At 34.9% G+C, this 14,933-nt stretch overlaps 1 protein-coding gene and 1 long non-coding RNA gene across 3 annotated transcripts in view; one reads left to right on the top strand and one right to left on the bottom strand.

Moving 5' to 3' along the window:
• The window catches only part of LOC140045380 (probable RNA-binding protein 19), a 10,197-nt gene extending 7,728 nt beyond the window's left edge, over nt 1–2,469 (top strand). For both annotated transcript variants that reach the window (XM_072090244.1, XM_072090243.1), the window contains exons 22-26: nt 220–358; nt 529–642; nt 882–987; nt 1,367–1,490; nt 1,956–2,469. In XM_072090244.1, the coding sequence (XP_071946345.1) occupies nt 220–358; nt 529–642; nt 882–987; nt 1,367–1,490; nt 1,956–2,011 (539 nt within the window). In that variant the 3' untranslated portion in view covers nt 2,012–2,469. The remainder of the gene's footprint in view (nt 1–219; nt 359–528; nt 643–881; nt 988–1,366; nt 1,491–1,955) is intronic.
• LOC140045390 (uncharacterized) overlaps nt 1–14,933 on the bottom strand; it is a 16,772-nt gene extending 1,839 nt beyond the window's left edge. The window contains exons 1-2 of the long non-coding RNA XR_011844579.1: nt 14,732–14,933; nt 819–970 (exon numbers count right to left, since the gene is read on the bottom strand). This is a non-coding gene — a long non-coding RNA (uncharacterized lncRNA). The remainder of the gene's footprint in view (nt 1–818; nt 971–14,731) is intronic.

The following is a 14,933-nucleotide window of genomic DNA, read 5'->3' as shown; positions in this document are numbered from 1 at the left end:
TTAAAATTAGTAGTTTTATATGACATTTTACGACTCTACAGCTCACTATGTCGGTTGGTCGGTAAACACTAACTTGAGCACGCAACCTCAGCCATGTATATGGCTTTGTTTCTTTGTGTTCTTTTTTTCTCTTAAAATATTATGGTGTTATGTCCAGATACGATTATAATGTCTGCTGTAACAATCAGAAATTATGTCTTGATTTAAATTTATCTACAGGAAGTTTCTTATCAATGGGATATGGCTTTGTTCAGTACAAGAGACACAAAGATGCCATGACAGCTCTGAAGGAGCTCCAGCATACATCGATAGATGACCACATGGTGGAATTAAAGCTATCAAATCGTACTACTTTACAGTGAGTTTAATAACTGACATCATCGATCTATTTATAGAAATCTAAGTGTGATAGAGTGTATGTATATAACTTACATCATCGATCTATTTTTAGAGGCATAAGTTGTGATAGTGTATGTACCTAAAGCCATGTCGATCATTATGTACATTTTTGTTTGTTTTTCATTACAGAAAACAGACATCGTCAAGGAAAACTATCAAGAATAAACAACAGAAATCTACAAAGATTTTAATACGCAACATCCCGTTTGAGGCATCGAGAAACGAAATTAAAGAACTATTTAGGTAACCAAGGAAACTATGATGTTACAGTTTCTAGAGTTCAGCCATTATGTTGAATTGAATAGATGTAATTCTGATGCCAAACATCCTCAAATGCTTTCATCAATTAATATTTATTTTGGTCGCTCAACTAGTACATATTTTAAGGTCTTTCATACTAAAAATAATATGCCACTAACCTTCATTTCTAATGCTGGGTGCAGTAGTTGTCCTCATTCCCGTTTATTGTCTTTTCTTTTTAGAACGTTTGGTGAAATCAAGGCCATCAGAATTCCAAAGAAGATGTCGGGAACTGGCGGCCATCGGGGATTTGGATTTGTAGACTTTCTTACTAAAAATGATGCAAAGGTAACAAATATGCCATGATAATTTGAAACTGTGGGGGAGGAGGGGGGGGGGGCAGGTATAATGGTGTAGTTTGCTAAAGTGGTGGTGTGCTCCCTAAATGATACCAATCTCTGCCACCACGAGTGATAGTACATGAGTCAAAATCTGTTGGGTTTACTTGCTAATGCTTGGTTCCCATTAGAGATGTAACACAAGTGAGTTAACCAATCACAAGCGATTGATTATTCAAACTGTTGCTTGTCATTGGTCAACACGTGTACATTGCGTTTACGTCTTTGCGTTGCGTTTTATGTGGAACCAAGCTTTACAAGAAAGAACTGTTGCATCCTCGGTAATTTAACCAAAATTAAAAATTTTAATTTGGTCCCGACCACTACAGAGAGCATTTGAGGCCCTGTGTCACAGTAGTCATTTATACGGACGTCGATTGGTTCTTGAATGGGCGGAGGCAGACGACACGGTTGAGACATTACGAAAGAAGACTGCCGACAGATTTTTAGAAGGTTAGTTTTTTGACAAAATATATCGGAGTCAATGAGAATTTATTTGGTATAAACACACTTTAGAAAAATGATATTTATAAATAAAACTTGTTTTGACATTAAGCTTTTATTAAATACATAATACAATATTAAAATTACCCAAATTTGGTAATTATACAAAAATGCATATTTAATTATTTTAAATACAAGACAAATTGTACATTGATAAGACTATATTATAAAGAAACATTGTTTTAATTGCGCATTGAAAGTAATTACATGATTGAGGTAAAATATTAACTTCTCTCCTTCTTTGATATTAAATATGTATACAGTATGTCATACTGTATAGGATACAGTATGTGATACCATTACAAGATACTGTATGCGATACAGTATTATACAGATTTTGAATGATTTAATATGTAACAGTAGTACAACACTTTTCATATAAGATTGTATTGATGTGATCTCTCTTTCCTTCAGGCGGGCCAAAGAAGAAGTTATCACGAAAGACACTGCTAGATGAACTTGACGGTTGATGATGCTAACTGGAACAAGAAGCTCTGACGAGATTGCAACCTGAACAACAGATGCAAGAGAAGAGAGCTACTCAGGCACCGAATGTTGCAACCATAGTACAACCAAGCACTGATGGTTACAACCATAGTACCATATTATCATGCATTTTAAATATAGGTTCACTTTTGTACAATACTAAAACCCAGAAGATTAACTTAAGTTATAACAAAATTGTTGTTTTAAGTTAGAGTTAACTAGGTCATCAGGTAGCAATTGTCTGTCTCATAATAGACAACAACCTGTTCACAAACAACGCAGTATAACATTTATTATTAGTATATTTGGATGATTTGCCAGGGATGATTTGCTAGAGATGAGAACAAAACAGAACAATCTTCTGTGACGTCATAGCTCCATTATTGAATTTCATGTTATTGTAATATTTTAACGAGATATGCTATTAAAACTAATACGTTTCTATGGTGATATTCAATAAGCAATGGTTTGAATCTTGTCACGCATATTGCTGAACTGCTTGCATCATTAAATTTTCAATCGCTTCGTAAAAGGCTTTGATATCTGGATAATAATAATAATAAAGCTACAGTATTATGAAATCTATAATTGTACACAAAACGAGACTAAATTATGAAACTTGTATGAGCTTGATTGAAACAAAGTCTTTCGCTTCCATTTGTACGGAACATTTATACCATTTTAACGTCTCGGCATCACGGTGCTTCACTGCGCTTGAGTAAGTCCTTTGAGCCCATTTTGGGAAAGTGTAAACGGTCGAAGTATAATGCTTCGTTTTAAGTCCTGGTATAAATTGTATCGAACTTTTGTACCGCCTTCGAGAACTTTCCGGATAAATATAAGACGTAGTGTTGAAATATTTTTGACGAATTCCTGGCCGAACCTGAACCTCCTCTTTAAAGCGTTGTTCGTCGATGATATTTAACCGGCAGCCGTGTGAATAAACTTCGTACGCCGGCCGTGGTATGATGGTTGTGGTCTCGCTGTATTGTGTTGGTATCATCCCGTTTTCTAGTTCCTCTTCGAAATCTTCCGGTTCAAGATCGTACTCGCAGACCTCCTGTGAAAATAACGAATACATTTTAATTAATTATAACATCAATTAACATAATAAATTCTATAAATATCCGAGTGTTAAATAAAACATCACTAATTAATATTCATTCTAATTTAAAATTAGTCGGTTTCAATTTTTATTAAAGATCTGCCGTCTGAAATATTGTCAGTGCCAGATTCAAATTCCCCGTAAATGTCGATATGTACAAAATTCACGTATTTAATAGCAAATTCGTGAGATCTCTTTAGATACTTTAGTTACACGCTTTCTTTATTTTTTATATGGCCTTGTTTACAATTACCCCATCCCTGAGCCTTAAAATTCAGACCGTTTAGACCGCCTAATTAATTCCTAAATCCTCTATAATGGTTTATAACCCATGTCATGACCCTTCCCTTCGTTTTGCTAAATGTCGTGTATCTACATAATATATTTATTGATCATTTTATCCTTTATGAATAATTTTCTTCTGATGTTTGTCAAATTGATCATTTTTATCCTTCCCTACTTCTCTGATGTTTGTCTATGATCACACGGTCTTAATATATAATATTGATTTTATGATTCAGCTAAAAAGATTCATCGCTTTGGTGGTCCACACCCTAATTTTCTGTACAAATTGGTCAGTAAACTATAGATATTTATATACGTGGTTCACACTAATTATATGCCTATTTAACAATGTGAATCCATGATGCCGTGTTGACTCAGAACCACGAATGATGCCAACACAAGAAACATTGGAATTTCACATAGCAAATCTAGTGAACTTTCCCGCAGTTTATACACAGTATCTCCATAATCTCCGTACAGTAAATAATATACTGTATCAAAAATTCAAATTTTTTAGTAAACACATTAAAAATTTTAATTGTTTGTAAACTTTGTAACAGAGATGAAAATAAATTGTTTATAAAAATAGATGAAAATTAATTAATTTATATTTTACATATCCCTGATTTAGGCAACGCGTGTTGCAATACCAATACGTGAAGGAGGCCTGTACCAAATGTATTCGTTCGTTTTTCCAAAGTACAGAGTGTGTATATTTAGCAAGTATTAAAACAAATATAGGCCTAAATCACAAAAAAACATATTTTCTATTAGACCAGAACATGATATTATAGAGGAATGTCATTAAAAACGAAACTAATTGCATTTATTTGTACATCACAATGTAATCGGTATGCAGGCCGAATTTTGATCGATATTATTTTTAGAATTCTTAAAGAACAAATAATTGAGAAGGGAGTTCTGGTCGGATTGAGTCTGACTTGAATAAAAAGTAAACATTGTTGACATAATAATTGTGGGCTGTATGGGTTGTTTGGTCCCTATAGGCGAATGCGAGACTTGGGCGCAGAATAAACATTGCCGCGTTTACTTACTAAGCTAATAATAGTCATATTTCTTTTTGTGAACGGAATTCATACAGTAGTGGCGTCCGAAGAAGAGTGACGTTTAGGGGATGTCCCGTGTGACCATTGATGTAATAAGGGGAATGTTTAAACTATAGTGACGCGCAGAGACCAATGGACGCCAAGTTTAAATTGACAGGTTAATATCTATAGACGGTATATTCTTTAAATAGGCCTATTGAAATTTCTATGGACTCTGGGCGGAGGAGATGGTTGTCGGATTTAGTTTAAAACATTTGCAGACAAACATACAGGCCTAAAATATGAATGTTTAATGCAAGTTAAACGTAACGACACGAAAAGAATAAGCTGGTGATGATGAAAGTCACTAGAGATAAAGCCAAATACTTTATAAAGACTACAAAACGTCAATGTAATGGATTGGTGCTGATAACCCGAATCTGGTGTACTGTAGGCCTACTTAAAAATTGATAAAGCTGCATTCCTTTACCTCCCCTAGATTAAGCATTTACAAAATAATCTAGGAAAAAAAATATTAAGCTGTCCTGGCGACGCTAGAATTGCGCGGAGTTTGTGAGAAAATAACTCTTTGGTGAGAAGGGAATATTTTTTCAAGAAAATACTTAAACCACCAAAAGCAAAATGACAGGTAACCTATAGGACCTAAAGCAGAACAGACAAGGGATGCAGTACTCAATGCTGCTCTAGACAATAAGTAGAAAATAATAATTAAAAATGAATTTCATTTCCTCTAAAAATTTTGTTTATTATGAACCGATACGGATGTTCTTGTAGTATACCTGAGCCTACATGAGTTTACGATAAACAAGTTACAAGTTGAAGACATGCATACACAACACGCAATAAAGTAAAGTTATTGGCCTACCTCAGCCTAGCAAATGATTGTAAAAAATGTCCCCCTTACCTGGACGTTAAATGTTATTAAACAACAGGATAAAATATGAGAGATAGTTAATTTTTTCTGATTTAGCTTAGTGTGTCATAACTGTTGTACAGCTTCACGGATCAGACTATAAAATATAGGCGCTTCCTTGTTCATTAATATACTGCAGTTGTACATAATTATCACGCATCAGCGCCTTCTTTATGAATTATAGTTTAAGTATGATAATACACAATTGTAAGCTGTTTTATGGGGAATTTTTCAATTTGTATTATGGCTCTATGGAAACACTTACAAATTACGGAAGCGTAATATAATTCTGTAGCAATCTTGGTTCCGCGTGAGTTGATTAATGTGTGGTTCAATTTGGATGATATTTAAATTATTAATGAAAGAAATATGTAAATTGGGATCTAAATGTGTCAATGTTTATCGGTACGTGATATATATAGTAGTTCGAAATCTTAATAGCCTTCTAGAGACAGGAGACAAAATGTGAAAGAAATTGATTGAACACTAGGCCGATTTTATTCATCCATAGGCCTGCATGCAGTAATTGGTCACGGTTATACCAGTTTTAGGCCTATAATACACGTGTTATTATAATATATCCTACCACTATATAGGCTAGTGTAACGTTATCTCTTAAAACAAGATCATAACCATGGAAGAATAAATATTGTCTCATGCCAACTTTAAGTACTGTTTAATCTTTGGTATGCGGCATGTGGAGCATCAAATATTTCGCTAAATTGTAAATGTTAAAGATTTGAGAAAACTACAATCTACGTGTTTCCTTTAGTTACACGTATGAATGGTCTCAGAACAAATAAACGCGTTACCGCCAAATTTCGATGCAAAAGATCGCGCGTAAGTAACTCAAATTATTCGATCATTTGTGTACGGCCTGCAGGCCTATGAAAAACCAGACAAATCATTTAGACAAGCAACCGATACTACGTTAACGCGAGTATAGAATATTTACCTGTGAAAAGCCTAAACTAAACAATTGTTTTCAATCATAAAAAGAAAGTAAACTTCGTTGAGTCACACAGCAGCCGTTGTACAACACCCTATTGTTATCATCTTAAGTCTAACTCTATGATCTATAAGCATTGTAAGCCTATGGATTACTGATATAAAAAGTCAATGGCACTAAAAAGGAACCGTATTTACGCGCGCGTACCATTATACAGTATCAATATTTGAACGCGCGGTATTTGGAAAATTCTCAAAATCTCAAACTATTTTAAAGACAATTTATTGCATTTAAACATGGAATAACTTGACCCCTGGCATTACACTCGTATAACCAAAGTTCTCGCAGTAAAAAATGTGTTTAAAGAGTGTGAATTAAGCACGAAAAGTGGCTTGATGGTTTTACGAGTGGCCAGCTCAAGTGCCAAAAGTACTTGATAAACCATGGGTAAACCTACTTGTCGAAGGCCAATGTAATAAACAAAATTTAAGTGAAGTTTAGATTTTCATTTATCTAAACCCTAGTATCGTTGCTTTTCAGATCTATACACAATTATTATACGGTAGGCCTACTGTATATACATTATAAATTACAATGTCCACGTTGCAATTATTGTAGTACCTCTACCCAGTGACGTATACCACAAACGACACAAGTTTACGCGCGCGTACAAACACATACCATTATCAAAATGTAAACGCCCGTTCAAATTTTGTCAGTTTTTGCGTTCGTTTTTTTTAACTACACGGGCAAGTCACGTTCTATAAAATGATTGAATAAATACGATATAGAAACAATTATAGACCAAGCTGATTTAAGCTGCTGCCAGGATCGACTTACGTCATAATCGTATCCACGATCGATGGGGGGACCTTCACTACTGAGTTCTGTATGCACAATTTGACAAATTAGTAGCATTAGTAGTATGGTTAAAACAACTGTTGTGATAAATAAACGATAGTAGTCATACACCAGGTTCCCACATACAATATCCACAATCCACCACAGAACACAGCAGGCCGACTGGGCATCTCATTTTTCAAATACTCCGAAATATGTATACAGTATATGGCCTCCTACAGGTGGTGTAATTAGTTGAAATTGCTAAATTTCAAGTATAGTATTATAACTTTTAATCATAATTTTTCGAATACGATGTAAATCAGGAGGTCGAAACCGGGATCGAAACGATACATAGGATGTTTCGGGAGTTTAACACTATAGCTTCAATACATTCGCATTATATACCGTAAAACTGCATTTCAAAAAATGGTAGAAAATTGTAATGAGTACCTAATTTGGCGCCTAATTTGGAAATAGAACCTAACTTGGCGTGACATTGTCCCTTCCTGGTTTAGGTTACTAATGCCCGGGCAATATAATAATTCTACTAATATAGGCCTACTACTTACAGCAACTGTACATTGAAATAAAATATATATATATAAAAGCGGTATCATTTTGTATTAACTAATTTAAATGTCTGGATATTCTGCCGACTGTCGGACCATGGTCGGACTAAAACCGTGTAACATCAATTTGACATTTTCCTAACTAAACACAGAGAACAGTTGTTGGATACTGCGATATCAAATGGCGTTGAACAATTTAAACTTCATTAATGTTCTTACCCCGTTCGTCATTCCATTCATCATCGTCTATTCTCTTCTTTATTTAAATTCCTCTCAAATTGACTTCTCTAACTGCCTTTACTGGCAACTTGAGCAGAGATTAAACACAAACTGCTGTCAAATACATCAAGCGTACAAAAGACACAAGCTGTCGTCTGCTTGTAACTCCACCCTCTGCCGGCGACAACCCAATCCTACAACGGTATGACCACTGTGTAACCACTAACATATCGATCAATTTAAATGCCACTAACAATTGAGATTATGGTTTAAATTTGATATACACTCGTACTTTTTATGTAAAAGCATTTTGTCTTGCTGTACGGTAATTGATGAGGGAATTTATAACATTTTCGGTTATAAATCTTTAAAATTTCGTAGTTAATTATCATACAGGTGATTTTCTTTTAGTACGTTACTACCAGGGAAGAGTGAAATTAAAATTAGTGTAATTTCACTCGTCCCTGGTAACTACGTATTAAAATATTAACGAATATGAAAAATCTGTATTTAATAGCCACAGATCCTACAAAAATCATTGGAATACTTTAGGCATACTTTTATATATAACAGAAGAGCGCTTTACTTTTACCAGATTTTATAAAAGTTCACACATTACGTGAAAAAATTAACGCCCTCGTCCGTGAACGAATTATGAACAGTTTCATGAAAATATTCATGAATTAAATACGATTATACAGGCGTTATGACCTAAAAGAAAAAAAAATAGAGGGCGCACCAACATTTAAAAGGAAACTCAGAACTTGTAATAACTCTCTGTACTGTGTGCGTAATCATGATGATTGCTATAGGCTGTACATTATATAGCGCCCTCATTCTGTTGGGGTTTACCACAACTTATTTGAGTTTATTGTACTATTGTTATTTAAAGAACCTGTATAGTACTACGTGAACTTGACCTTTAAAAATAAATTCTAAAAATAAATACTTTGTTACAGACAGCCATGACCATTTCGCCCTAATAAGCATAATTATACTCAGCGCCAAGGAAAAGCGGAACTTCACAATCACCCGAATTGTGTGCCATTAAATCTTTTTTTTTCCTTCAAAAATCGTAACTTAAGACAAATTAAGAAAAAATGGCCTACTCGACTGATACCAACATTTCTGGACAATGCAATCTAAAGTCAAATCATTTCCTTCCTAAATCAACAATCACATTCTCATAATACGATAGTGGACTCATGGTACAGGGTCGATCTTGTATAGGCCTATATTGACACAATTACAATTATGATATCATAATTTGTTATATTACCATGGTAACGAATTCCATATCTGACTGATGATCTTAGTGATAAGCCTTCAACGTGTACACAATAGAATTCCAGTTAGGCCAAATATTATTTAAAGGAGATATCTGCAAAGCTGGGAATAAAATGTTTGTGGGTGACCATGATTGAAGGAGGTGGTTGTGGGGGTTGGGGATAAAGTTACGGTTGTTGAGGTTTAACAAAATCTCAGTTGGAATATTGTGGTTGTGGTTGTACACAGTGATGCGGCTATACTGTACAATGTTTTGATAATGATAATATGATAATGATTGTGGTTGGTGAAAGCGGTTACATCATTTAATGACAATGATCATAAGGATTTTAGAGTTACGATGGCGATGACAAATATACCCGTAATGATAACAATAATATCCATCCAGGTGCCATAAATAGTTGTTATCATAAATAGTAATACTCATAACGGATATTACCAGTGGCTACGTCACAGATTATTGTGGCACACGTGATAATGACGAAAATGAAATGTCATTATAATGAGCAGCAAAAATGAAAATAAAGCAAATGACGATAATTACCGTGATATTTAGGCCTCTCACACAGGGCATTCAAAATGAATACGACATCTGCTCACGGTTTATTGGCGCGTCTTAATTAGGCCTCAGCCCATTAGCGAATGACAATCTAATCCACATTTCACGTTTATTTATTTCCATAAGTTAAATTACATTACTTGCCATGTAATACATGTGATTACTTATTATATTCTGAATGAAAATGTTCAGTGCATTGTCCATAGGCCCTATATTTGGCTCGATGTCGGCTTGATGCTCGCAACTGTACAGACAGGACATTATTATGTTAGTTTTAAAATAAGCGCCGCTCTCAAAACAAACGTTGCACCGAAAAATTAAATAGGCCTACGTACGTTGCGCGTAAATCGTTTACGCCTCTCAATAATGCGAGTGCACACGGAGGTTACGACTGCACACGACACAAAAACAATTGCTTGAAAATGCAAGATAACGATGATATACATTAAATAACATTAACATAAAAAACTATAAACATATTCAGACAAAGTACGTCACGGTTTATTTGTAAAGGTCATAGCATTTATGAGTGTTGTAATAATAATCGGAGAGCATCATATGGCAAAATAAAGAAGAAAATGTCCATAATGAGAGAGGTCTAAAAAATAATATATCTGAGTGTGAGTGGGTTGGATGGTGTCGTAGAGGGTAGGGTGTCGGGGAGGGTAATTGTGTGGGTGTCGGAGAGGGTAGGGAGGGTAATTGCGGGGTTGTCGGAGAGGGTTGTGGGGTGTCGGAGAGAGTTATTGTTGGGGTGTCGGAGAGGTTAATTGCGGGGGTGTCGGAGAGGGTAGGGTGTCGGGGAAGGTAATTGTGGGGTGTCGGGGAGGGTAACTGTGGGGGTGTCGGAGAGGGTAGTGTGTCGGGGAGGGTAGGCTAATTGTGGGGGTGTCGGGGAGGGTAATTGTAGGGTGTCGGAGGGGTTATTGTGGGGGTGTCGGAGAGGGTAGGGTGTCGGGGGAGGATAATTTTGGGGTGTCGGAGAGGGTTATTGTGGGGGTGTCGGAGAGGGTAGGGTGTCGGGGAGGGTCATTGCGGGGTGTCGGAGAGGGTAATTGTTAGGGGAGTCGGTGGCTGGTGGTGGATATTTAGGATTAATTGTAAGTTTAGGCCCACTGATTGGTTCATTTAATAATCAAGTTCTATAATAACCGGCGTGCCTATTAAATGTTTCATCCGAAGGACGATAAGACAATCAATATAAGTCAATAGTTGGCGGCCTATTTAAGGTTAGTTACAGTCGTTGTTGTTGTTTAAAATAAAAGGCCGATAAAAAAAAATAATGAGTACAGAGTACAATTAAATGTCAAGGTTATGGAATGGCAAACAATATTACTTTCAAAACATCAAGACACACAGCTCAAAATATTCGTTTAAACACCATACATTTTAATGTTCTCATTGTTCGTTTGGTATTGCGCAATTGATGTTTTATACCATGTTTCGTTGAGCTGGCTCTAAATTTTGAAAATTACAATTTTAAATATAGGATAAGGTTGAGTTCAGTCCAAAGTCTTTCCCCTTATTAGAAAATCATGGAGTTGAAAACTATATAAACAACTAGTGTTTTACTGTAAAGACGATCTAATTTCTTCCTTTAATAGAACCAGATACTACAATGTTGTTGCTACATTATTATTCGGGATTAAATAATGTGAACATTATTCTAATAGTACAATCTCTGGTTAAGTGTAATTCACTCATACAGGATTACCGTACAAGACAATATTGAATTTATTCTTTTTTTAAAGACCGTCAAACAGCTGGATCGTCCGTCTCTCATGGGTGCAGTTAAATACATGATATTGTGATTTTATATTCCAATATTCCATTGTTCTCATGAATATTATTAATGCTGTCTCCAACAGAAGATACATTTTAAAACTTAGTCTAACTGACCACCACTATTATAATATATCTAGGCCTATAATTTTGTAGACCTAATGATCTCCTGGAAGGAAGGATTGGTCACGTCGACCCAAATCTCTCTAATTAAGATTTGTAAAACGGCCCTTAATTTGGGAAATTAACAGATTTTACCGGTAATTTCAGTTACATAATGTCTTTAAAAAGTGAGAGAAAATGCAAAATGTGTCGAAAACAATTATTTCATCAATTAACTTATTTCTCATTGATTATGAACAAGATGCACGTACGCAGTGGCGTAACGCGAAATGGCTTAAAACGAAAGAACAGCAAATATCATTCCAATAACTACTATACGACCCGAGTATTTTGATCGAAAGGTCATTAGTATTAAAATTGTACAGTGATTATGAAACAAGTAAATTCAATTCCTGCATGGTTTCATGATTATAAGCGATCTATTTAGCACTACTACTTAGGCCTACAGCATTCTGTCGTCGGCGGATAATGCCAAGATACAGAATGATTGCTTCCGCCACAAATCGATACAATCTTATCATTCAAAACAGAGATTTTTAAAGGTTTTGTTCGTGAAAAAATTGGCAAGCCTGCAATTTCAATTTAAAATATGAAAACAGAAATAGAATTAATCTAGTGGACGACGGTATTCCAATACGCTTTATAATTATGGCCCAATCATTATATTTAATAATTGTTCAAGTTAGATGTATTATTACATGAGTAGACCATAGTAGGCCGCCATTATAATATTATCAACTTTTCAACGCACACGTTGGCCGAATTAAAGTACGTGTGGTTTTAAGTTTGATTTCCTTAAATATAAATTATACGTATAATTGTGGGTAGAGTGGAGCTACTTAGACGTAATGGACTCATAGGTCTACATTAGGCCTATACGTTTTGATTAGGCCTATGGCGGAATTTCCTCATTGCTTTCAAGTTATGTCTATTTACATATCAGACCATAGGTCTATACATACATTATCAACTTTTCAACGCACACTTTAATTAAAGTATGTGTGGTTTTAAGTTTGAATTCTTTAAATTAAATTATATATGTATAATGTGTGTGTAGAGCGGAGCTCTTTAGACGTAATTATGTACTCATATATTAGGTCTACTATTATACGTTTTGATTATGGCGGATTTTCCTCGTTGCTTTTGAATGTTACATAAAGTACGAAACAAGATCACAACTAAACCATCTGGCGTTAAAACTAATCAAAATTATTCCGTAAAATATGAATAAAAATAAATCAACAAAAGAATTAATATGTCGATGTACAACATGTGATACTGGTCAACGTCACTGTTGGTGGCAATAATCAATGAAACTCAAAACACGGTTGCATGCTAGTTTTTCTTTTAACGTGCCACACAACAAAAGAAACCGAATATACTCGGTCGGGGCTGTCCCTAATGGAGACCGCGATGGAAATCATGCTCTCAGTCTCCGTGGTGGAATAACACTTGCCGTTATTATTAATATAGACACAAACATATACAAATGCATTGTCTTAAAGGCCTAATTGATAAAGAGATAAACATTTCGGCACACGTCGTCATGCGTGTCATACGTAGGCCTATCTTGAGCTGGTTACGGACAAAAATCATGGTATTTCCTAACAATGCGCATCCCATGTTAATCCTGTCATGGTCTATTCGTCTATTTATTTATTTATTATTTTTTACGGTACGGTACGTATTTTAATTAATGTAACTAGTTTTAGTGGGCCTCCTATAACAATCCCCTTAAGGTTTCTCGGAGGTCCCTAATTTCATCTTTAAACATATTTTTACTCCGTGTTTGTTTTGTGTTGTTGTTTGTTATGATATTAATAAAGGTAAATTAATCATTACATAAAAAAGTCGAAACTGTATTATAGTATTATTTGAGAGGAAAAATCTGCAATTCTGGTAATACTACATGCTGCCTAAACGTTGAGGCCTACCCATTACGATAATGCATGCATTATTTAATATACGACGGACGTCTACCATCATAAAAAAAAAAATCCTGTTCGTGGTTGAATAATATTTACATTTTGATTTCCTCAATGAAATAACCACTAACACAATGCTCTCATGCCATGTTTGTTGTTTGATATTGCTTTATTTATTTAATGTTAATTCAATTAAATTATTTAATATTATTGACGGACCTCCTGAATCACCTCTCCCGTCCCCCACTCATTCCAAAATCCAAAAGTCATTTTCGCATACTAGACAGCTACTACAACTCTTAATTTCACCAAAACTGAATATTCATTAAACCAATATTATGAGAGCGGGTCTGATGTAATTTATAAGGGTACCTATGACTGTATCAATACAGCGGGTCTCTGCAGTAAATCATCATGACGGAAAGTATATGTATTTTTCGTGCATGATAATATTATTATCATTAAGCCATAAATAAATAACGACCCTGGCTATCATATCACACAGCAGGCGTCATACTTCGCGCTTCAACAGATTTCAAAGTAATATTTATACCGTATGTTGTTTACTTTTGACTGGCTTGTTTAGCTTTAAAATGACTGATCATTAAACGATTTGTAAAAGACTACAACATTTTCTGTAAGACATATTGTGTACTATATGATTTAACAGCAAGCGGTAATCTAGTCAGATGATCGGATATGGAATTTTAATCACAATTGCTACGGTATCTCATGGTCAATTATTAACAAAATACAGACCACGCATTTAGGCCTACCCTCTCTCACTACATTCACCCCTATCCATAACTGACATTATTAATTAAGACAAACTAGTACGTACTTAAGTTGTATATCTACAGAAATTACGTTATGATACTAATTGCTAATGCTTTATTAATTATTATTTAATAAAATATTTATGTAAATAGATGATTAATAATTCAATCGGTTCTTATGAATGATTAATAACACTGCTTCTGGAATTGATCGGTCGATCACGAACTCCACTAATTAATTAAAACAAATGAACAAAAATATTTGTTGTATCTATTATTAAAATAATTTCAAATGAACGTACCTGTCTGATAACCTCAATTTTCCTTTGTAATTTTATCTGCACCATTTTGACTATTATTCCCGTTCTGTGTTGGTATACTCTATGCTACATCTATCCACGTGCATACGTGTGCACTGTTTATTTTCATCAACTGCCGCTGCTGACAAGTGGTTTAATAGCGACCCGTCGTGTGATCGGTTCAGTGCGCACGATCCGATCTATT

The sequence above is a fragment of the Antedon mediterranea genome, chromosome 3, assembly GCF_964355755.1.
Source record: "Antedon mediterranea chromosome 3, ecAntMedi1.1, whole genome shotgun sequence".
NCBI classification, from domain to species: Eukaryota; Metazoa; Echinodermata; class Crinoidea; order Comatulida; family Antedonidae; genus Antedon; species Antedon mediterranea.
The sequence above is the reverse complement of the archived record's forward strand: the minus strand, read 5'-3'. Positions and strand labels throughout refer to the sequence as shown.